Below are 23,239 nucleotides of genomic sequence, written 5' to 3'. Positions count from 1 at the left end.
GTTAAAACTGCACAGATACTTAGGTTGTCATGTCTTATTAGAGTGAATTACAAGGTTAAGAAAAGGCACACCTAATTCTGTCTCCAAGCCTTACACAGCTATTCACATTAGGAATTTTCTATGAGTGATGTGTTACCTGGTACATTTGGAAAAGAACTAGCATCATATTTTAGGGGAACAGGGAACGCGCAGAGCCTTGAATAACTTTAAATCCACTTTATTTTGGAGCTGATAAACTTTGCACATTAGTCTCTCATTGTATGTCTGTCTGTCCTCCCATTGTTTTTATGGAATTTCTTAGCATTTAGTTGAAAACAGCTTGTTCTAAGTTAGCCCAAATGCCTTTATTAAGAATTTGCCCATTTTCTCTAGTCTGACCTGGTTTTTTAAGTATCTTGGCATTTTAGAAATATATTTTTTCATTGTCCAGCCCTCTTTAAGGACCTCACCCAGCCTTTTTCTATTGTCTATAACATACCAGACTCACAGGTCATCATTGAGATTGGCAAGTAAAGTTGGTTATCGAGAAGTGGAGATGAATAGTGACTGTATTGTACTCTTAAGTTGTCTTATAGAAAATGTAGCTACACAAATTAAGAACTTTAGAAATTTGGTGATGTTAAATACATATCAATAATTTATTTTTAACTTTATGTCTATGAGTATTTTGCCTGTATATATGTAAGTGACCCATGTCCTGGTATGCCCACAGAGGCCAAAAGAGAGTGTTGGATCCCCTGGAACTGGAGTTAAGGGTGGATGTTAACCCCATGTGGGTGCTGGGAACCAAACCTGGGTCTTCTGCAAGAGCAGGCAGTGTTCTTAACCATGGAGCCATCTCCCCCGTCCCAGATCAATATAAATTTTCAAAACACATTCCATATGTATGTATAGATGTGGGGCTGTATTCTCAAATATGATTAACAGAAAGTAAAATAAAAAGTAGAGGAGTCTCATAACAAGGTTTTGCTTATTTCTGGTATCAAATGACTTTATATGCTTTAAAACCCAAGATTTTTTTGTTGTTGCTGATTATTTGGGTTTTGTTGTTGTTGTTGTTTGTTGATAATGCTGAATGAAGATGTCCTTTATTTAGGGAAACAAAGGAAACTAGTAAAAAAACACCATCTCCTCTTGCTCAGTATAAAAGAGGTTAAAAGTCATGTTGGAAAGCGGAAGTAGTTACCATGTCTGAAGCCTTTCAGTTCCCTCACGCTCGCCATAAGCACATTAGTTCCTGCCTTCTGTGCTCACAGATGCCCTCCACGAGCCTGTTAGTTTGGCCTCCTTCCATGACCATAACTAGTGCTCTTCCTTGCCAGGTGTGCCAAAATGCATGCCATGGCTTGATGGCCAGGGAGTCTGCAAGGAGGTAATGTGTAATTGATACAGTGTCAACCACATTTAGGGAGAGCTACTTAAGGAAAGATCTAGAGTGATGGTATAAGGGATACAGGCTTAGATTTTGGTTTTATTAAAATGTACAGGGTGCACTGGTGTGCATCTGTTAGCCCAGTCATTCAGCACATAAGTTTCAAGACCAACCTAGACAGGACAGCATGTTTGTAATTAACCTCTGATACTTGAAAATTAACTTGCTGCTTTCAGAATTATTTACTTAATTTTTCATCTAATTATTTCTCCTCCAAATCATATAAAATAGATCATAATTCTGAATTACACAAATCTAAATGACTAAAACATCAATATCAAACTTCTCAAAAATAAATCTTGAATGTTAGTATGGGCCCACGGATTTCCCGATCCTTGGATCTTTTCCTTCCTTGGTGAACTGGAGATTTTATGGGCTTCCTTTCATCATACATTTTTGTTTCAGGACAAACCATTTTAGCCCCATTCTATGAAATCAGTACTCAAAGAGAAACAGAGCTGTGACATGGTCTGCAACTCAGACCCAGGCAAGCCTCCTCAGAAGAGGCTGCTCAGCCTTACACTACTTTAGCAGTGCTCTTGTGAGCAAAGGTTTGGATTAGATGCTACCTCACAAGGCCTTCTCACCACCAGGTCCGCCATGACTCGGGGATGCCTGCTGTTCCCAAGACAGAGTCAGGTCACTGAAGGCCACCTGGATCTTTCAGACTTGTGCTTAGCTGTTAGTGACAGGCCTGACCAAATGTTTAAATCCAGGAAACAGAGATGGGCTGGTGACAACTCTATAGTCACCAGGCCTCTGTCACTTCTCTGTTTGGCTGTGCTGGCCATGCTGTTTGGTTTCCATGGTGGCTGTGCCTCCAACCTTTAGTTGTTTCTAGGCAGAGAGAGATAAGCAAGAAGACAAACCTTACCAAGGCCCCACACAACCACCAAGCTTATGGAGTGCTTCCTCCCTCTGCTACAGAGGTGGCTGGAAGTCTGGAAGCAGGCATTGAGCTGCACAAGCTGACACCCCACATATTAGGGTTCTGTTAAAAACACAAGCAAGAATTATGATGGGTGGGCAGCTAGGCCCATCTCACAGAGCCCTATCCACTTCCTGATGGCCTAGGCCAAGGACTGCATACACAGGAAGAGGCCTGGAAATGACTGTGACAGGCAGAAAACCCTCCAGATGACAGCACTGAGGGCAGGGCCTTGTGCCTCAGAGCCCTGGTGGGCTCACATACAATAGGATTTTTCTCCCCTTGTGACTTCTTTCCTTCTTAATAACTGCAGATCTCACTTGCTGCTGCTAGAAAATAATTATAGACAATGTATATATGAGTAGAAAACACTGAACATGAATTTTTTTCTAACAAATACTCTTTTGTAGGTTCTAGAATCTCAACTTTTACCAGGACAGAGGTTTCAAACGAAAGGTATGTTTTTTTAAACAAATTTTTTTTTTTTAGTGTTAGTGTCTCTGTAAACTAGTTATCCTAGATGTTTGCATTTATTTATTGTTGTATACGAATGTATTGCCTGCATGTATGTGAGTGCACCCTGTCATGCAATGCCGTGGAGGTCAGAAGAGGGCTTTGGATTCCCCTGGAACTGGAGTTAAGGATGGTTCGTAGCCACCATGTGGATGCTGGGAATCGAACCCGCATCTTCTGCAAGAGCAGTCAGTGCTCTTAACCGCTGAGCCATCTCTCCAGCCCAATTTATCACAATTTCAACCATATTTTAAGTGCAGAATTAGAGGTAGGAAGTACACATTGTTGTGCAAGGTCCACACCATCCATCCAAGGTTTTCATTATCTCAAACAGAGCTCTGTCCTCATTAAACACAAATTAGTCATTCTCCACTCCCTTCTGCTTTGGGCAGTCACCACTGTTCTGTCTATCCCTGTGGATTTGATTATTCTAGGTGCCAAATGTGACTGGAAACACACAGTTTTTATCCTTTTGCGCCTGGCTTATTTAATGTCCCCAAGGCTTATCTATAATGTAGCATGTATCAAAACTTCAATTCTTTTTAAGACAATATTATTCTGTTGCACATATAGACCCCATTTCGGTAGAGTTTCCACCCAGGCACACTTGTGTTGCTTCTGTCTTATGGGCCCGATAGTGCTGCTGTGCTCACATATACCCTTTCATAAACATTACACTTAATTATAACAGGTTGCTATAGCAACCTGGTTTGCAGTAGCAGGTACTGTACGTAGTATGTACAGCATATGCTACACTTAATCTTAGCCAACAGGCCAAGAAATGATTTCACACTTGTTGTTTGGGTGGGAAGCACACAGTCTCACGCATGGGCCTTCCCTCTACTGCTTCCTCTCTTCCTTTGTGCCCTGTTGGTGGATCTGAAAGGGCTTTGTTCGTGTGTTTCATTTTTTAGATCCAGAGGAGCAAGGAGACATCGTGGTGGCCTTGTATCCCTATGATGGCATCCACCCAGATGATCTGTCCTTCAAGAAAGGAGAAAAGATGAGAGTCCTGGAGGAGTAAGTGTGCCCAGGCACCGGTGGCAGCAGCTTAGGCCCTAGCTCTTGCACACTGCTCTCTTGCTTTGCTTCCAGGGTGACTGAAACACCCAGAGCCCCTTCTTGTGCACACCACCCCCCAAGGCCTTCTGCTGCCAGATGGCTTGGGCAATGGAAGGAACAGAGAAAAGGCAACTTCCCTATCAAGTCTGGCTATGAGCATCCTCTGCAAGTTTTCCCTGCAAGGACAAATACTGGTTTTCTTCTTAAGCAGTGTGCTATCTTAAGAAGTTGGGTTTTGTTGACATCTATACTCTATTTCGAATGGGCATTTGGGAGCTGGGAAGTTCAGTAAAGTGCTTGCTTTTCACATGGGAGGACCTGAATTAGAGCCCCAGAATCCACATGAAAAAAAAGCTAAGTGCGGTGGCACTCACGTGTGGTGGCACAGTACTGGGGAAGTGGAAAGAGGTGGATTCCTGGGGCCTGCTGGCCAGCCTGTGTGCCTACTTGGCAAGTTCCAGGCCAGTGAGAGACTCTGTCTCATCAAAACAAGACAGACGGCATCTGAGGAATGACAGATGAGGTTGTTTTCTGGCCTTCACACACATGTGTACATACATAAATGCACACCTGCACATACATGAACACACACAGTACAACAAAATGTAAAAGAAAAAGGCCATTCTTACTTATTATATTGCTCAGTTTAGGACTGGGCTCCTGGAGCACTTGGTGTGATCTCCAAGGGTTTGCTAGGATGTGGTACCACGACCATGGTCCTACTTCCCTACTTCAGTACTTCCCTGAAACTGCTCAGGCATTTTTGTTTCCTTGACCCCTGCATGCTGACTCACACACGCATGACCTTAGTCAGACCACAGGAATTTCAGGGTCATGAGAAGGAAGATTAAGGAACTTTAAACAGTTAATTCTAACTTCCTTTTCCTTCTGAGTTTGCATGAAGTAGCACCCTGACCTGCCATAGGGGGCAGAGAAGGGGACTCCCTTATTAAGGATAAAGTAACTGCTTAAGCCCTTCAGCATGAATTTGTGTCTGAACACAAGTTGACCTTTCCTCTTGATAGTTGTGTGACCTTAAAAACCATTCAAAGTCTGTTCCTGGGTATCTTTACTTATGAAATAGGAATGACAGCATCGAAATCACAGGATTGTTGTGAGCATGGTTTGTGTGTGTGTGTGTGTGTGTGTATGTGTGTATGTGTGTGGTGTGTGTGTGTGTGCGTGCGTGCGTGCATGCATGCATGTGTGCACAGAGTGTGTGTGTGTGTGTGTGTGTGTGTATGTGTGTATGTGTGTGTGTGTGCATGCGTGCATGCATGCATGTGTGCACACAGTTTAGTTCTTAAGTCTTGCTGGGGAATGGATTCCAGGACCACTGGTAGATACTAAAATCCATGGATGCTTAAGTCCCTTGTGTAAATGCATAGTATTTAAATATAGCAACAATACCCTCCCGTCTTATATATAATATACTTGATTATTAATTTTTTGGTGTTTTTGAGACAGGCGCTCCAGCTGGCCTGGAACATGCTACATAGACCAGGCTGGTCTTGATCTAACAGAGATCCTCTTGCCTCTGCCTCCCCCGTCCTGGGACTAAAGGTGCCCACCACCATGCCATACTTAATTTTTAAAAATGTATTCTTTGAGAATTTCATACATATATACAATAAAATATGATCACATCACACTCCCCTTCCAGCGTCCCTCCCAACTTCATGTCCTCCTCTTCTTTTAAATAACCCATCGAGTCCAATTACTGCTGCCCATGTGTGCACCTGTGTGAGGACATCCACTGAGGCATGGGCGATTTTCCAGTGCCCACACCTCCAAAGAAGAATGACTCTTAATCTCCCCACAGCTCTCTGCTTCCAGTAGCCCTTCAGTTAGGGGTGGGGCCTTGCGAGTTCCTCCCCCATCCATCTGCATACTTAAAATCATCTCTACATGACATAATATCTAACACAATGTGAATGCTATGTAAATGTCTTATGTTGTATCGTTTAGAGAATAAGAAGAAAACTTAGATACAGATTTTCAAAACTACTTTCAGTCTGCAGATGGTTGGATTTGAGGATGAACCCACTACTGGCTGAATGGATAAACAGTTCACAGAAGTACAGTAGGCAGCGACTTAGCGTTAGCTGTTAGGGTTAGCCCTCCTCATGTCTCACAGGAAAGGATCTGGTCTCTATAGGGTGTTTGGGAAGAGACAGTGAAGCTCACAGCAATCCATTCCATTCCTCCTTCACCAGCTCACCTGCTCCTTCTGGGCCTGACCCTGGCCCTACGTACGTGCCTTCACCCCTCCCTCTGGGTTAGCCCTGTAGCACGGTGATGAGGCTTAGCTACCTACCTGGAACTATTTTTTTTTTTTTACTCATACCATCCATCTCTATAGAAGCTAGATCTTCTGAGACAGGGTCTCCCTGTAGTCCCATCAGGCCTAGAACTCACTATGTAGACCAGGCTGGCTTCAATCTCAGAGAGCTTGCCTACCTCTGCCTCCTGAGTGCTGGGATTAAAGGCTATACGTGGCCTGAAACTAGATCTCTTTACAAAGAAAGACGTGAAGTCTAAGATATTCTTCCATTTCTACAAGAATTCTTAAACCTTCTTCTCTGTCCTGAGGAGGAAATGAGAACTGTCTGCTCCTTTAAGGTGATCCACTGTAACCATCTTGTGTGCAAGTAGCACCGAACACAGTGAGAGTCATGTTGAACTTGTAAGGATGCTTTTCTTTTCTTCTGTTGCTAAATAGACTTTTATATCAGGAAGAATAAATTTTCTCACTGGATTCTGGGATTCTAGGAATATTCCCAGTTGCCCACACTCTGCCAGACAGACACTGTAGGGTGATCACCATTGTAGTTCTGAGTCACTTTTTAATGTGTATTTCTATTCCAGGCATGGGGAATGGTGGAAAGCTAAGTCCCTTTCAACAAAGAGAGAAGGCTTCATTCCCAGTAACTACGTGGCCAAGGTCAACACCTTAGAAACGGAAGAGTGAGTCCTGTTGCATTGCTCCTTCACGGTTCTGTTCACTGCATTGGATTGCTTGTGTATGAACCACCTTGTTCCTCCTCTAATACCTGGGAAATGTCTAAATGTCTCCACAGGTGGTTCTTCAAGGACATAACCAGGAAAGACGCAGAACGACAGCTTCTAGCACCTGGGAACAGCGCAGGGGCTTTTCTTATTAGAGAAAGTGAAACATTAAAAGGTAGGGGTGGTTTAAGACCTCTTACAGAGGCTAGTTAGGGACTTAGCAAATCTTTTGTTTGTTTGGTTTATCCAGTTCTGGAGATGGAACCAGGGTTTTATACATGCTAAGCAAGCATTCTTACCACTGAGCTATGTCTACGTCTCTAGCCCCAGGAAATCATTTAAAAACTATTCTAGAACTTACAGAGCAAAAAAATGTTGTGGGATTTGGTAGTGAGAGTTATTATTTTAGTTTTTAAATTTTATTATTATTATGTGTGTGCACATGCATCAAGTCAGATTTTTATAGGACTTTTAAAATGATGCATCATAAGCATATTTAGTTTATATCTATACGTTTTACAGTAAAATGTGTGCCACAGTGTTATATAATGCAGACCTTATTAACAACACATAAACATACCCTTTTCTTACACTTTTTCTTACAGGAAGCTTCTCTCTGTCTGTCAGAGATTACGACCCTGTGCATGGCGATGTTATTAAGCACTACAAAATTAGAAGTCTGGACAATGGTGGTTATTACATCTCTCCTCGGATCACCTTTCCCTGTATCAGTGACATGATTAAGCATTACCAGAGTAAGTAAAAATGGAGGTTGGATGAAGCAGATCACATTTACTATGTCTAGTATAAGGTGGCAGATACAACCTTTGTATTAAAACTTTTCTTTCAGGTAATATTGATGGGTTATATTCTGTAACAGATTCTAAATTAAACTATGACTAAATATATGGATACCTCTTGACTTACGATGAGCTTGTTCTAATAAACCTATTGTGAATTGAAAATATTCTAAGTTGAAAATGCATATAATTCACCTAGTCTTCCAAACACCACAGCTTAGTGTAGCCTACCTTAAATGTGCTCGGAATACTTGAATTACCCTCAGTTGGGCAAAGTCTGCCAGTTTGACAACTTCCATGTGCTATTGACTCACAATGATTATATGTGTTGTCATACTGTCGTCAAGTAGAAAAATCAACTGTAAACTGGGGATGGGGGCGATCGGGGGGTATTGTTGATACATTTAAAGACAGAGTTGCTGTTGTAAGTAAATTTCCCAGTCCTTCCTGCCCAGTGCATGCTGTTTGACATTCAGTGTTCCATTCAGAAGAATATACATGTTGTTTTTGCACAATGCATATTTTTATAATGTGCCAAAATATTCGAAATAAGAATGCAGATGTGCAGATCTGTGCCTTTGTTTACAAATGTATGCAAAAGTCATATGCATTCCTAATAAGAGTATACAGAAATAAAGCCATGGACATATTTAACAGTGGCAAATCAATGTCCCTTATGTCCAGTGCTACTTTCCTTGTAAAGCCAGCTCCATGACCTTTTGTGTACTTGCTGTGACTGACATCGGATGTGGGGGACATATTTAACAGTGGCAAATCAATGTCCCTTATGTCCAGTGCTACTTTCCTCATAAAGCCAGCTCCATGACCTTTTGTGTACTTACTGTGACTGACATCGGATGTGGGGACTGCTGCTACTGTCTTCCACCACCTGCTCTATGAGAACGCACATGGAAGGCTATCTCAGGCCCCCAAATGTAGAGAGCGAAGGGCAGTATGGAACGAGCAAGGGCCCAAGTCCCGTGGAATCCTCCCTCCATGTCATTCCCATTCATCTCTGCATATGGCTGAGGTGCTGGGGGCTTGCAGTGCTCTGGCCCTATCTCAGGCTGGAGCTCTGGGGGTAACAAGATTACATCACTACCTTTGTGCCCTGTGGAGCTTAAGTTGACCCAGGAATCTGAACGCATTCTTTTAAGTGTGACAACCTGTCAGCCTTTATCTGTTGACTTTGTTGCTGGCAGTGCTAATGAATAAAATCCAATATTTCACATTGTCTTTTAATAATTTTGAAAGTCATGATTCTGCAAAATGTCATTCAGCATTTTAGACTGTGTTAGGTTGGACATTATAAGACTAATAGCTTATTCAAGTTTTTCCCTATAAATACTACTAAAATATGAAGGATTTACTGTTCCTTCTGTCTGTAGATTCTACACTGGACAATTCAGAAAACCAAAATTTTTTTTGAGGGGGTTGTTGTTTTTGAGATAGGGTCTCCCTGTAGCCCCAGCTGGCTTGGAATTTGCTGTGAGACGAGGTTAGTCTTGATCTCACAGAGCTTCACCTGCCTCTGCCTCCCAAATACTGGGATTAAAAGCCTGTGCCACCACACCTGGCGCCCAATGGCAATACTTTAAAATGCATCTGCACTGAGGTCTTGTCAGCATCCCCTAAATAATACTGCATAACAACTGTTTACATTGTATTCAGTAACATAAGTGATCTAAGGACACCTTATGGGATATAAGCAGGTATGCACATGCAGTATCTCGTTATCTTATAAATGGGACTCGAATACCTAGAATTTTGTGTTTAAGGGGATCCTGGAACCCATCTGTCATGGCTATATACTGTATTGCATATTTTTCTTTTTAAAAATTTATTTTATGTGTGTGTACACTCACATGTGGGTGTGAGTGTGTACATGTGTGGAAGTCAGAGGACAAATGGTGGGAATCAGATCTCTCCTTTGATCACGGGGGTTCCGTGGATCAAACTCAGGTCTTTAGGTTTGGCAGCAAGTGCCTTTACCTCATGAGCCATCTCACTGACCCTGAGTGCATTTTTTAATGGCTGTTTTCCCTTTTACATTAGAACAGTCTGATGGCCTATGCAGAAGATTGGAGAAGGCATGCATTAGCCCCAAACCTCAGAAGCCATGGGATAAAGATGCCTGGGAGATCCCCCGAGAGTCCATTAAGTTGGTGAAAAAGCTCGGCGCAGGACAATTTGGGGAAGTCTGGATGGGTGAGTGTGTGGTCGGTATCCCACTCTGGAGAGGCTGGTGAAGTAGGGCTCAAGCCTGTATCAGCCTCTGAGCCAGACACTGGATTGTGTCAGAAGTATCGTTCATTTACTTTCCTCTGACCATCTGGAGCTGGAAGCTGGCCTGCAGAATCTGTTTGCTTTGATGATGCCTTTCCTTGTGACTGGGTGATTCTCTAACCTCTGCAGGGAGTGCTGTGTGTGTCCTGATGCTCTGATACTCTCTTTCGTCATTTACTCATCCTCATGCTTACATGTTCTTCTGAAGTCTCATCTCAGGGAAAGCTAGACTTAAGCTTAGGAGCCACTAGCTTAATAGGAAACCTCACATTTATTGCAATTTGAGGGCCACCAAGAACTGGTGCCCAAAGTCACTTCATTAAACAGATCCTTCCTTAGAGCTGAGTAGCATCTTCACAGACTGGATAGAAGTACACCTGTCAGAGCTTGCCTTTGGGCATTCTCATGGGTCACCTCACTTTTCTAAAGTTTAATAGTAAATGTAATTTTCTTTTGTGACAAGAGTTTTTAAAAAGTCTTTAATCATCACATTTCCCTTTTGGTTTTAGTTTAAAAAAAGAAAAAAAGCATTTTTTTCCTGGCACAGGTAGCATGGGCGGCCACATATGTCTGACTGCCGCTCTGCACCGGCTTTGTGTGATGGCAAAAGTGATTTCCAGGTAGCAGGCCCTGGCAGCTGGAAATGTCACAGCTGGGGCTGACAGAAAGGAGGATTCAAAGTCTACAGCAGCCATGGAGTATGACAGTAGACACCTGGGAGACAGAAGGAGGGGCTGGAAAATCCAGGTGGTCTCAGCTTTGCGTGCTTTGTTCTAGGGAAACCCTAATAACCAAAGTCTCTAATATGGCAAGTACCGACCCAGCCTCAGTTAAGTCTGTAAGTCTGCACTCACCAAATCTGAATAGTTCAAGTAAATCACAGTTGCACTAAGTTCTTATTCCTTGGGAACAGGCTGATGGTGAGTAGGAGGATTTTGTGTTTATTCCCAAGTCCTCGCTATAGCTATGGTCGCTTCCCGTTGTCACTCACGTCACAGTACTGTCCTTACTTTGCTCCTCCTTCAAAAAATGAGCACGACATTATCATATCATAAAATGAATGCTGTGAACCAGATAATTCAGTGGCAGACAGCATTCATGTGCTGCACAACCACCCCCACCTAGTTGAAAAATATTTTCATCACCCCACAACAAACATTAGACCCATCAGCCTCCCACTTTCCCCTCACGTCAACCTTCTGGTTTCTGTCTCTGTATATTTGACTCATTCAAACATCTTATGTAAATGAACATACGGTATTTGTCATTTGGCTTATTTTACTTTGCACAATGTTTTTTTAAGGTTTATCTAGGTTGTAGCGTGAAGCAGAATTTCATTCTTTTTTACAGCTGACAGTGCTCTGTTGCATGGATATACCACATGTGTTTTTCCACCCTCCCACTGATGGGGCTGGTATTGTTTGTCTCTTTTGGCTGTTATGAACAGTGCTGTTAAGAACAATCAGGTGCAAGTTTTTGTGTGGATGAATTTCCATTTCTGTATGTTATATACTAGGAATACATATACGTTAGTGTATTTTGAACTATTTTAGGGACTATAAAACTACTTTTTAAAGTATGCTGCCATAGTCTCTCCGTCCTGAGATATTTGTATTTATTTCTTTTTTTAAGATTTTTATTTTATTTTCCACTGTGCTACTCTCTCTTTCTTCAAGTGTATTATGGTTTATCTTGGGATATTATGAACAAAAAAATTAGTCACTACTTGATTGCAGTATTTATCACATCTCACTCATTCCTGACTAGCATTAGTAGTAAGCTTAAAAATTGTTATTTGACTATGCACATATAAAAAAAATGAAAGGCATCAGAATAGAAAAAAGATAGATCTGAATGAATTATGCTGTAGATTTTAGACTAGAAAGGACTCCAAATTAACTTGTTTGGTCCTTTTATTTCTCAGTGTGAAAACTAAAACCTATTTGTAATTACACTGGAAAAACAACCCATTGCACTGGCATTATCACACTGACTATGCATTTTCCTTTGCATGTGCTGCTTTTGTCCATCTGGAAACTGATTTTCTACTTGAACAGTCTTAAAACCCAGGAGATATTTAAAGTCATACTCCACTCTTTGCCAGCTCTCTTTTTAGTTTTTATTTTCCTAAATCATCCCAAGAATTTTTTTAAAATATACTAGCTGGTGGCATTATAGCTGGTGAGAGTCATAAGTTAGTTCAGGTCAGGTAAAACAATTTGCTAAAATAGTGATAGTATGTCATTGTGATATGAATTGTCATATGAAAAGATGAAGTGAACAGAATTATAGTTCATGAAAAACCCAACATTCAGAGTCTAATAAAGTAATTGCTATAGACAGTCATGTGGCAAATAATGTCAGGGTTATTTGATACAGTTAAAAACACAGTTTTTTGAGATTAAATGAAAAATATATGAACATCTTTTGAGATGGGTAGGTCTATGTCTAATAGTCTAATACAAGTGCTTTTATCTGATTATTCCAGCATTGGTGGTATTTCTAATTCTACAAATCATATTGCAATGAATTCTTCACAAATACTGCCAACTGGCTGTCTTATCTGACATATGTAGTGTTTGTTGCCACAGCTTGAAGGCTTCTTAGAGGAATCTTTTCCCTGTGTGCTTTCTCTCTCTCTGTACACAAATAAACTTATGATACTACATCATGCAAAAAAAGTACTTTAAAAAAATTGCTGCCATATTCCCTCAGTCCTGAGATATTTGTATTTATTTCTTTTTAAAAGACATTTATTTATTTATTTATTTATTTATTTATTTATTTATTTATTATTTTTGGTCTTTTTGAGAAAGGGTTTCTGTAGCCCTAGCTGTCCTGGAGCTCACTATGTAGACCAGGCTGGCCTTGAACTCACAGAGATTCACCTGCCTCTGCCTCCCAAGTGCTAGGATTAAAGGCATGTGCCAACCACACCTGACTTTTTAAGATTTTTAAATTAAAAAAAAAAATGTTATGTGTATGAGTGTTTTGTCTGCATGTATGGAGGTGCACTATATGTGTGCAATGCCTGCAGAGGCCAGAAGACGGTGTTAGATCCCCTGGAACTGGAGTTAAGGACAGATGTTAACCACCATATGGGTGCTGGGAACTGAAACCTAGTCCTCTGGAAGAGCAGTAAGTGCTCTTAACCACTGAGCCATCTCTTCAGCCCCTGCATTTATTTCTTAGTATTTATTTACCTTGCCACATTTACAGAGCAGGAGTGGTTCACTGGACACAGTATACTGTTCGCCTAGTAGATTCACCAGTTAAATCTGCTTTTGCTGTATCACTTGTGTCTGTGTACACACACATTGTTGCTGTGGAGCCACTTGAGTGTAATTGCACGTTCGATGACTCAGTGCTCCTAAATACCTAAGAGTATTTCTCTTGCTGTATCACTTGTGTCTGTATACACACACATTGTTGCTGTGGAGCCACTTGAGTGTAATTGCACGTTCGATGACTCAGTGCTCCTAAATACCTAAGAGTATTTCTCAATGCAGAACCATTTTCTACACAGTACAAAGATCTCATTTAGGTTCATACAGCTGTCTAATATAGAGACACTGCCCACCCACTCCTAAACCCCTATCCCCCCACCCCTTTCGCTGTAATTTTCCATAACCTAGGATCACATGTTTGCACTTAACACACCTTTAGCCTCGCTTAATCTGGAAAAATCCCTGTATTTTATCTTCATCTTCGTATATCCGTATTCTATAAAACATGGGCCCATCATTTTTGTAGAATGCCCCACTGCTTGGATTTTCCTAAAGCATTCCACAGTGTGGCTAGCCTGTGCCTTTGTGTGCAACGCCTAAGCACTTAAGTGGTATTATGTTCTTGTCCCTCTGTGAGGCACATTGTAGTTGATCCAATTCTGGCTGCTGTTCTCTTTGATTTTAAGGAAATCCACCAAATTTTCATGGTGACTCATGATTCTATTTTGTAATTAATAAGTATGTTGAGGCGCTGGAGAGATGGTTCAGTGGTTAAGAGGACTGGCTGCTCTTGCAGAAGACCCGGGTTCAAATCCCAGCACCTACATGGCACCTAACAACCATCCGTAACTCCAGTTCCAGGGACTCTGACACCCTCTCCTAACCTCTGCAGGCATTGCACAACATGGGTACACTTATATACATGTAGGATATGCACTTATACACATAAAAATTTTTTAATTAAAATATTAAAAAAATAAGTATGTTGGGAGATTCTTTATGACTGTGTGCAAGAACTTTCCCCAGATGACCTTAGCACAGTCTGATCATTTTGACGATCTTTGCTAATCTCAGTAAAGCTGAAGTTTTTCTCTCTCCCTCCTCTGTCCTTCCCTGAACACATCTGAGCAACCCCATTGGCTCCTGGGAGGGGGCTTTTGGCCTCTCTCCCCCAAATTTCCTTTCAAGGGCTAGTCCTTTGCTGAGAGCTCATGATGTACAAGGTTACCAAACACTTTCCTCTGGGTCCTTACTGCAACTTTGAGTTGGAGGAAGTGATAGAGAGGGAAGGAGATATGAGGAAGGTGGAAGAATGTGTATAGAGTCTCCATGTCCTGCTGTAGCTGCACTTTTGTCCCTTTGCTCTCAAGCAGTAGCATTGTGAGATAGACATCTCAGTCACCAGTTGATAAGTGAGCAAACTGGTAACTGGATAAGGAAGTTGCTGGAGGCGTTCAGATCAGAGAGAGATTCTGGTTTCCAGATGCCCTGGACTTGGTTGCTTGTCTAAACAGTCTTCAAGAGAATTTGACTTTCTTGGTGTCGGCTGTGTCATTAGTAGAATGTGCAACCCACTGTCTCATCTGAAGAGTGACGTTATGCACCTGGAGTGTCTCCCAGAGTCTGGCTTGGTTTACTCTATTTTTATTATTATTTTCATTTTTCTGTATTTGACTCTAGTCACTGGAAGCTCTATTTTAGTAGCTTTTTCTCAATTTTAATTGTAAAATAAAGCTGATGCAGTTTGATATCCCTATGAATATTTGCTGGTGAGCCGGTTGCATATTTGTCATCCAGAAGAGCATAGATCAGCACTGTAGTTCACCTGGGCTCTCCTCATTCACCCTGAGGCAGTAGTGCACTGTGTAAAGTGATGGTTTGCAGCTTGGTTCTCCTCTCCCCGCTGCAGAGCTAAGATAAAGACATAGAACTAAGACAAAGACATAGAACTACATACTGAGAGGTCCACCCCCAACAGCAAACCAGATGCATTCAAGCCCAGGTTCTTGACCGGTTGGGGCTGATGTCTCAGTTCACAGCCATTTAAAGGGCCGCAGTGGCTCTCATGCTGACTGTGAGAGCCAGAAACGCCTGTTTGCTGTGTGGGCAACACGGGCTGCAGAACAGCCCTGACCAGGTAGGCGGCCTTCAACTCCAGTTCCTTTGAACCAGAGGCAGTGGCAGCAGCAAGGGCTTGAAAGTTAAGAAGCATAATAGTGAAACTGGAAATTGTTTAGCCATTCTGCTGACGCCAGAAGTTATCAGTCCATGGGAAAGATTCCAGTAGTTCGCTTCTAGTTCCCTAAAATGTTCTTGAGGGCTCCTAGCAGGTAGAGGGGTGAACGCCTCACTAGTAGCGTTGTGGGTGTCCGGAGACCCCACTCGCCTGCCCAAGTTGTCCATTCCAAAGACACTGAGGGTTGAGGCAGCAGGAAGTCAAGAGCAGCGCAGCAGAGGGAACACACACCCGAGACCTCACCTGGCCCCAGGCTCCAGTCCGTGTGGAAACTGCCCACCCAGAGCTCGGGCAGGCAGTCCTTTGTGGGACTGGGAAATCCTCCTTACCTCCACTTCCCTGTGTGTTTTTTTCCCTGCCCATTTCTCATCCTTTCTTGTTCATGGATATTTTGATCTTGGAGAAAATTTCTTTCGTGTGAATCTTGGGAAAACTGAGATTGAAAGAAGAGGAGAAAGTGGCACAGGAAATAGACAACTAAAGGCTGTAGCTGTTGTTTAAATTGAAGGACTGTGCAAATCTGTGAGAATGCATCACCTGAGGAGACTCGATAATGCTTTTTTTAAAGTTGTAAGATACATGTAGCAGAAAACGTATAGCCTATCCCTTTTTATTACTTATTATTATTATTTTTACATAGGGTCTCCCTGTAGCTCCAGCTGGCCTGGAACTTTCTATGTAGACCTGGATGGCCTCAATCTCACCTGCCTCTGCCTCCCGACTGCTGAATTAAAGGCATGCGCCACCGTGCCTGACTTTTACATTTGGGGCGGATAGGGTGGGGTTGAGACAGGGTCTCCCAGGCTGCCCATTTTTAAGTTATGGTATGATTGTACAAACAACCTCCAGCATTTCCTTTCAATTGGTAAAACTGAGAGTCAATACCCATTAAACACCAACTCCCGGCAGACTTCTCCCAGCCTGACCAGAGCCTGCCTTCTCTCTGTGAATTTGTCCCGTAGTACCTCACACTGGTATGCTCATAGGCTACTTGTCCTTTTGGAACTGGCTTATTTCACTTAGCATAATGTGATCAAGGTTCATGACAGCACAACACGTGTCAGGATTCTCTTCCATTTTAAATAACAATAATGTGTCTCTAAGCGCATGTGCCGCCTTTTCTTTTTTCAATCTTCAGTGGACACTTGGGTTTGCTTCCATCCTTTGCCTATTGTAAATAGTGCTTCTGTGAGCTGTGGTGGACAGACACCTCTTCAGAGGTGGAATTGCTGTACTGTTTTCTATAGTGGCAGCATCAGTGTACATTTCTACCAACATCACGCGAGGACTCAGATTTCCCTATACCCTTGCTTCCACATGCTCTTTTCTGTTTCAGGAGGTTTCGTTGGTGGGTTGGTGTTTGTGATGGTAGCTATATTAAGCAAAATAAGGATTGCATTTTTGACTTGCATTTCTCTAAAGATTAGTGATGTTGGGCATCTTTCTGTGTATACACTGATCATTTCTGTATCTTCCCTGGAGAAATGTGTAATCAAGTAGTTTTTCAATTAAAATAATTATGTTGTGGGGCTGGAGAGATGGCTCAGCAGTTAAGAGCACTGACTGCTCTTGGAGAGGATTTGGGTTTGATTCCCAGCACCCACATGGTGGCTAACAATCATCTGTAACTCCAGTTCCAGGGGAATCTGGCACCTTCTGACTTCCATGGGCACTGACATGAGTGCACGTACACGTGTGCAGGCAATACACTCATACACATAAAATAAAAATAAAATTTAAAAAGTTTATGCTGTTTATTTGAGTTCTAATAATAATAGACGCAGGCAGGAGAATCTTCTCTGAAGTAGGGTTGTAACAGACCCTGACTGATAGAACTGGTGTCCGGATTGAAACAATGACAGAAAGCATTTGGTCCATCTGCCAACACTCCAAGAATAGTTACTATTAAATACCTAATGTTATTATACACAAAATACTGTAGCTGTAGTACAAAAACTGTGAGGTAGAGGAGAAAATTACCAGGGATTTCCTCAGTGAACAAAAATGGTTTCTTTGTTGTTTTTTAATAATTTTTTATTTTGAGATAATTGTGCATACACTACTGGTCATAAGAAATTGTACAGAAATAAAAGCATACACCCCCACAAAAGCACAAACCTGAGTACTCTGTACAGCATTATTCACAACAGCAGGAAGGTGTGGCGGGCATGGGGCACATGCCTAGAATCCCAGCCTTTATGAGGAGGAAGCAGGAGGATCAAAAGTTTGAGGCCAGCCTGGGCTACATATCAAGACTCTGTCTTGAAAAAAAAAAAGTGTAAGCAACCGAGATGTCTACCAAGAAATTGATGCATAGGCAAAAATTATTCTATCCTTACAGCAGAACATTGGTAATGAAAGGGCGTGAAGAGCTGGCACCAACCGTAGCATCATGGCCTTTTGAAACTCTACATTCACTGAAAGAAGCTGGCCGTGGGGGTGGGCGTTATTCATTCACATGAGGTGTCCAAAATAGGCAACCTACCTAGACTGAAAGTAGTGACTAGTTGCCAAGGGGAGATGGGAGCAGAGCTAAATAACGGCTAATAAGTGGGCATTTTTTTGGAGGGTGATAGAACTGTTTCAAAGCTGATTGTGGTTACAACTGTACAATTCACTTTAAATGCGTAAACAATGTGGTACATGAGTTATAATTCAATAGTGCTGTCATATATATATATATATGTATATATAAGTATATATATATACATATATATAATAAATCCCAGATACTATTTATCCCATCTTCTCCAATGGTAAGATCTCACAAAATCAGTAAAATATCAGTACTAGGATATTGTCATCAATAATCTTATGTAGTCACTGTTTTGTTTTTATGAGACAGGGTCTTGCTATGTGGTCCTTGTTTGTCTAGAACTCAATGTGTAGCTCAGGCTGACATTGACCTCACAACAGTCCTCCTGCTTAGACTTCCAGAGTGATGGGGTTACAGCCACCATGCTCATCCTAGTTGCTTTTAAATTATGCTTTGAAGGGAGGGATGGAAGGAAGAGAAAAGAAAAGGAAGGGCTAGAAAAGAGAAAAGTAGCACCTTTTACCTGGTGTGTGAGTTTGGTGCTGGTCAGGGAGCTTCTTCTCTGCTCCTGAAATATTTTCGTTCTGCTGAATACTTTTAACAGAGCAACACTAGGAGTAAAACCAAAAGAACAGTGGTTGCTGATGCTGTGTGGGCAGTCAGAGGTTGAAGGATTCCCTGTCTCCATTTGAGCATCTTGGTCTGACCATCTGAGGCTAGTGTAATAGGATGCTCTGGGCAGGGTAGAGCTGCCTGATTCAGTTTGTGTTTCTCAAGGGATAAGTGGGCTGCCTTCTCACATTAGTAGAAAAGAAATCAATCGTTAAAATTATGCCATTGTTAACCAAATATATGAACATTTTTATTAATCTTGACCCATTGTTCATAGACTGCCTGTCATATTGTAAGCTCTGAAACACTGTAAACATATTCTCTGATGTAATCTGCCCTTTGTATGAAGGGGGCGGTGGGATGAAAGGGAGCGGTGTCCCTGCCTCAAGCTATTTCCTCCTATTTGTGTGACTGTCTTGGCATCTGCCCTGGACGCCTTGCTTCCTCTATGGATTATTAATAATCCCATCAATCTGACTGAGCAGTGAGGAGGTGGAAGAAGCCCCTGACAGCATGGTCTCCAAGAGGCTTTGTGGAAGAAAGGGAAAAAATTGTAACTGAATTGTGTTCGATACATTCTTATTTGTTTATTTACTTATTTATTTATTTATTTATTTATTTATTTATTTATTATTTGGTCTCTTTGAGACAGGGTCTCTCTGTAGCCCCAGCTGCCCTGGAACTCACTATGTAGATTGGGCTGGCCTCGAACTCACAGAGATCTGCCTGCCTCTGCCTCCCCAGTGCTGGGACTAAAGGCATGTGCCACCATGCCCAGCACATTCTTATTTTTTTAGAAGAGGGCATCCGATCTCCTGGAACTGGAGTTGCAGATGGTTATGAGTCACTGTGTGGGTGCTGGGGACCGAACCTGGGTCTTCTGCAAGAGCAGCCAGAGCTCATGATTGCTGAGCCATCTTTCCAGCCTTGATACATTCTGATTTTGAGGCAACTTAATAGAACTATAGTCACTGTTCATTCCAAACTCCTTATCAGCATCTTTAATCTTTAATAGAAACCAGTCAACTTCCCAAAATCAATCACGTGCTTTTTTTAAGCCATCCTCCATTCTATGGCTCACAAGCCAGGCACAGCCAGAATTGGAGCTTTCTCAAATTGTCACATCAGCTTTCTCTTTGTGACAGTGTCACTCCACAAGAAGTCCTTTGATGCCCTGAAAGATTTCTTTTTACCCATCTGTAACATCAACCCAAATCTCTGTGACTAGATTAATAAACCTTCAAATAGCTGAGAAATATCCTGAAGGTGTGATGTGGTCCATGGTGCAGAATAAAGCTCATGTCTGGTGCAAGAATGAAGGTCATGCTACTTTCTTTCCGTGTCCTTTGGGGGTCATTTTGTCTGAAACTGCAGCTGTTCAGGAGCTGGGGACGCAGGTGTTTAGTCACTGTTCATTCCAAACTTCTTATCAGCATCTTTAATGTCTGAAGCAGCTGCAGTGTTTCCTGGTGACTTTTCCTCTACTGCTGGAAAGCATTTTTTTCAACATTTCAAAGGATGCAAAAGTTTCCACGGGCACCATTGCTTTCATGATGATGAGGAGGAGTGATTTTGTTTTTTTAATGTTTATTCTATGTGATGTAACAAGTCCAAAGAAAAGCACATACTGCATAGATAGTGTCAAAAATACAAAGTGAAACCCTGAGTGGCCACCTCCGAGATCTCACGGAGGATACTTGCCAGCCCCAGTCCTTCTTGTCCACAGCCACAGATTTGCCTGACCCTGAAGATGCTATTTCTGACTCTTGTCATAATTTTTTATTTCTATATATTTTATATTCTTATAATTTGGTGCTGGGGAAAGGTGGGGAGAGGCAGGGCCTTGGGAATGCTAGGCAGCCTTCACCACTGACCTGCAATTTTTTTATATCTCGCTTGATGACCTTTGTTCATGGTGAAGCATGCATCAAACAATATAGTTCAGCTCTGCCTGGACTTGATGTGAATGGGTCATACTGAATTTGTTCTCTTTGGATATCTTTATGAATTCATCCCTGTTTGGGGTGGCAGTTCACACACTTTCATTGCTGTGTGGTTTTGTCAAGACAACGGCACTTTCTCCTTTCTTTTCACTGTTTACTTGTGAGCGCGTAGTTGTCCCTGGTTGTGGCTACTGTGAACAATGTGCTCTGAACACTTTTGTGCTGGTGCAAGAGTTCCTGAATTCTTCTGTGGTGATTAGGAATGGATTTGCTGAATCTTAGAATGCAGGAAATCCAGGACATTTCCAATATCCATCAGCCCTCCAAATCTTTGGGTCCAACCAATCTTGATGGAAAATATTTGGGGGATAATTGCACCTGTATTGAATAGGTAAAAACTTTTTTCTATGTACCTAAATAATACAGCATTTTACTAAGAATCCTGAGTAATCTAGAGATTATTTAAAGTATCCAGGAAGATATGCACAGGTTAGATGCAAGTACAGGGCCATTTTGTGTGGAAGACATCCTTATATTTGGGTGTGCACAAGGGTCCTGGACCAATCCCCTCTGAATTACATAGGGATGACTATTTATGAAGCTACAGCTCTGCTAACACTGTCGACCAGTCCCAATTTCACTCACCACCAGCAATATATCAGGTGCCTTTCTTGACTTCCACCTCAAATATGACCCCAGAGCAGTGCAGCCTGTGTGTGGTCGATTGGAAGGAGGCTCCTGTCAGCATCCCTCATGGCCACTAACTTTCAGTGGTGTTCAGAGAAATACACAGAAGAGCCTGAGGAAGCTGCCCCAGAGTCCCTCCCCAGCACTAACCCCCACTTATGTCATACTTTTTAATTTTGGTCCGTGGGTCTTCTTTCTATAGCCTCATTTGCATTTCTCTGATTACTGATGTGACTGAGTTCCTTCCGGATGTCAGGGGCACTGGAATTTCTGTGCAGCCAAGCCCTCACCTACATTACTATTTAACTTACTGATTTGTAGTAATTATAATTATTTAAAATTCAGGAAACTAGTTCTTTGTCAGTTTTGCGCATATATATTGATGGCAGAATGCAGCCAGAAAATATATTCTTGGGAATAAGGACATGGCTCAATGAGTAAAGTACTTGCTGTGCAAGTTTGAGGACCCGAGTTCAGATCCCCAGCAGCCCCGTAAAAGCTGGGTGCTGCAGTGCATGTCTGTGACCCCAGGGCTGGTGGGACATTTTTTGTTACCTTTTTCTGTTACTCTCTTCTCCGAATGTTTTAAAATTTATTGCTTCCTGCTTTTTCTTTTTTCTGGACTTTTTAGACAGGGTCTCCCTGTAGCCACAGCTGGCCTGGAACTTGCTCTAGAGACCAGACTGGCCTCCATCTCAGAGAAATCTGTGTGCCTCTACTTCTGCCCCGAGTGCTGGGTTTAAAGGTGTGTGCCACCATGCCTGGCTTCATCCTATATTTTTTATCTTTCTACGTGGTATTAAAAAGTACTACTAATTTTATTATGCTATAAAGTATAGCAAAGTATTATAAAGAATAATCAAAAGATAAACATTTTCACAGAAACCCTTCTTTGTTTTTGTTTTTTTCTTTGTAAGGCTGGGGATGGAACCTAGGGCCTCACACATGGGCAGCAAGCGCACTATTACCAAGCTACATCCCTGGGATGACAAATCAGTCCTAAAAGCCAGAAGAAAAATCATTAGCTGGGGGGACTAATAGCAGCTACTACTATTTTTTATGCCCATTTGAGGGTTTGGAGATTGAAGGCTAATTTATTTCTTTTAAAAAATAATTCCTTTTATAAAAAGATGCATACTTATTGACGGGTTTAGCAAAAACAAAACAGAACAAGAGAAAGTAGAAGTCACCCCAAATTCTCCCACCCAGAGGCATTGTTTGAGCATTGCTTCCAGTCCTCTGCTCACATGCATCTGAGTTGATGACCCACAGATGGGGCTTGTTCACACATAGATCACCTTCTGAAGGCAGATGTCTCAGAGGGGTACCCCACCAGAGAACACCCCACGAGATGGCAGGAATGCTCAGAGGAGTCCGCAGGCTGCTGCCAGCTGCACCTTCCTCTGCAACTTCATTTTTTACACTTCAAGAGAAACACGGAAATGGAGACAGGGAAGGGGGAGTTTTACATATACTTCTTCTTTGCCAAACTACTGAAAAAAAGCCTTTCCCTAGAGAAAATAAAGATTCAATTTAAGTACTTCTTTGAGGCAGTTTCCAAAATAGTGATGCCTTGAGGGAACTGTATTAAAGAGAGGATCCCAAGGTGTCCCATGAGCTGTGACAGGTACACAAGCAAGCGTTCTGTGGTCTGGAGAGTATGGAGAAAACTGAGAAAGAAATTCAAGTCTCCCTGGGCCCCACAGCCTCCCCTGGACAAGGGTGGTCCCTGCCTTTCAGCCCTAGACCCTTTCTCACCTAGTCGCCTGAGCCCACTTCTCTGAAAACTTTGGGAAATATTTATTTCACTCTGGCATATTATACTTTCAGTTTTACACACACACACACACACACACACACACACACACAAACGTTTTTATAAATGCAATACTTTTACCTGTTTAGAAAAATAATGCAAGCCAGACATGGTGTCGTTACATACCTGTTATCCCAGCACTCAGGAGATGA

General features: G+C 42.0%; 1 protein-coding gene across 2 annotated transcripts in view; it reads left to right on the top strand.

Moving 5' to 3' along the window:
* Window positions 1–23,239, top strand: part of Lyn (LYN proto-oncogene, Src family tyrosine kinase) — a 128,230-nt gene that overhangs the window by 60,267 nt on the left and 44,724 nt on the right. For both annotated transcript variants that reach the window (XM_008833079.3, XM_008833078.3), the window contains exons 3-8: window positions 2,771–2,816; window positions 3,788–3,893; window positions 6,804–6,902; window positions 7,016–7,119; window positions 7,550–7,699; window positions 9,800–9,952. In XM_008833079.3, coding sequence (XP_008831301.1) covers window positions 2,771–2,816; window positions 3,788–3,893; window positions 6,804–6,902; window positions 7,016–7,119; window positions 7,550–7,699; window positions 9,800–9,952 — 658 coding nt within the window. The remainder of the gene's footprint in view (window positions 1–2,770; window positions 2,817–3,787; window positions 3,894–6,803; window positions 6,903–7,015; window positions 7,120–7,549; window positions 7,700–9,799; window positions 9,953–23,239) is intronic.

The sequence above is a fragment of the Nannospalax galili genome, unplaced genomic scaffold, assembly GCF_000622305.1.
Source record: "Nannospalax galili isolate Female #2095 unplaced genomic scaffold, S.galili_v1.0 scaffold476, whole genome shotgun sequence".
In the NCBI taxonomy this organism is placed as follows: domain Eukaryota; kingdom Metazoa; phylum Chordata; class Mammalia; order Rodentia; family Spalacidae; genus Nannospalax; species Nannospalax galili.
Note: the sequence above shows the minus strand (reverse complement) of the source record. Positions and strands in the feature narration are given on the sequence as shown.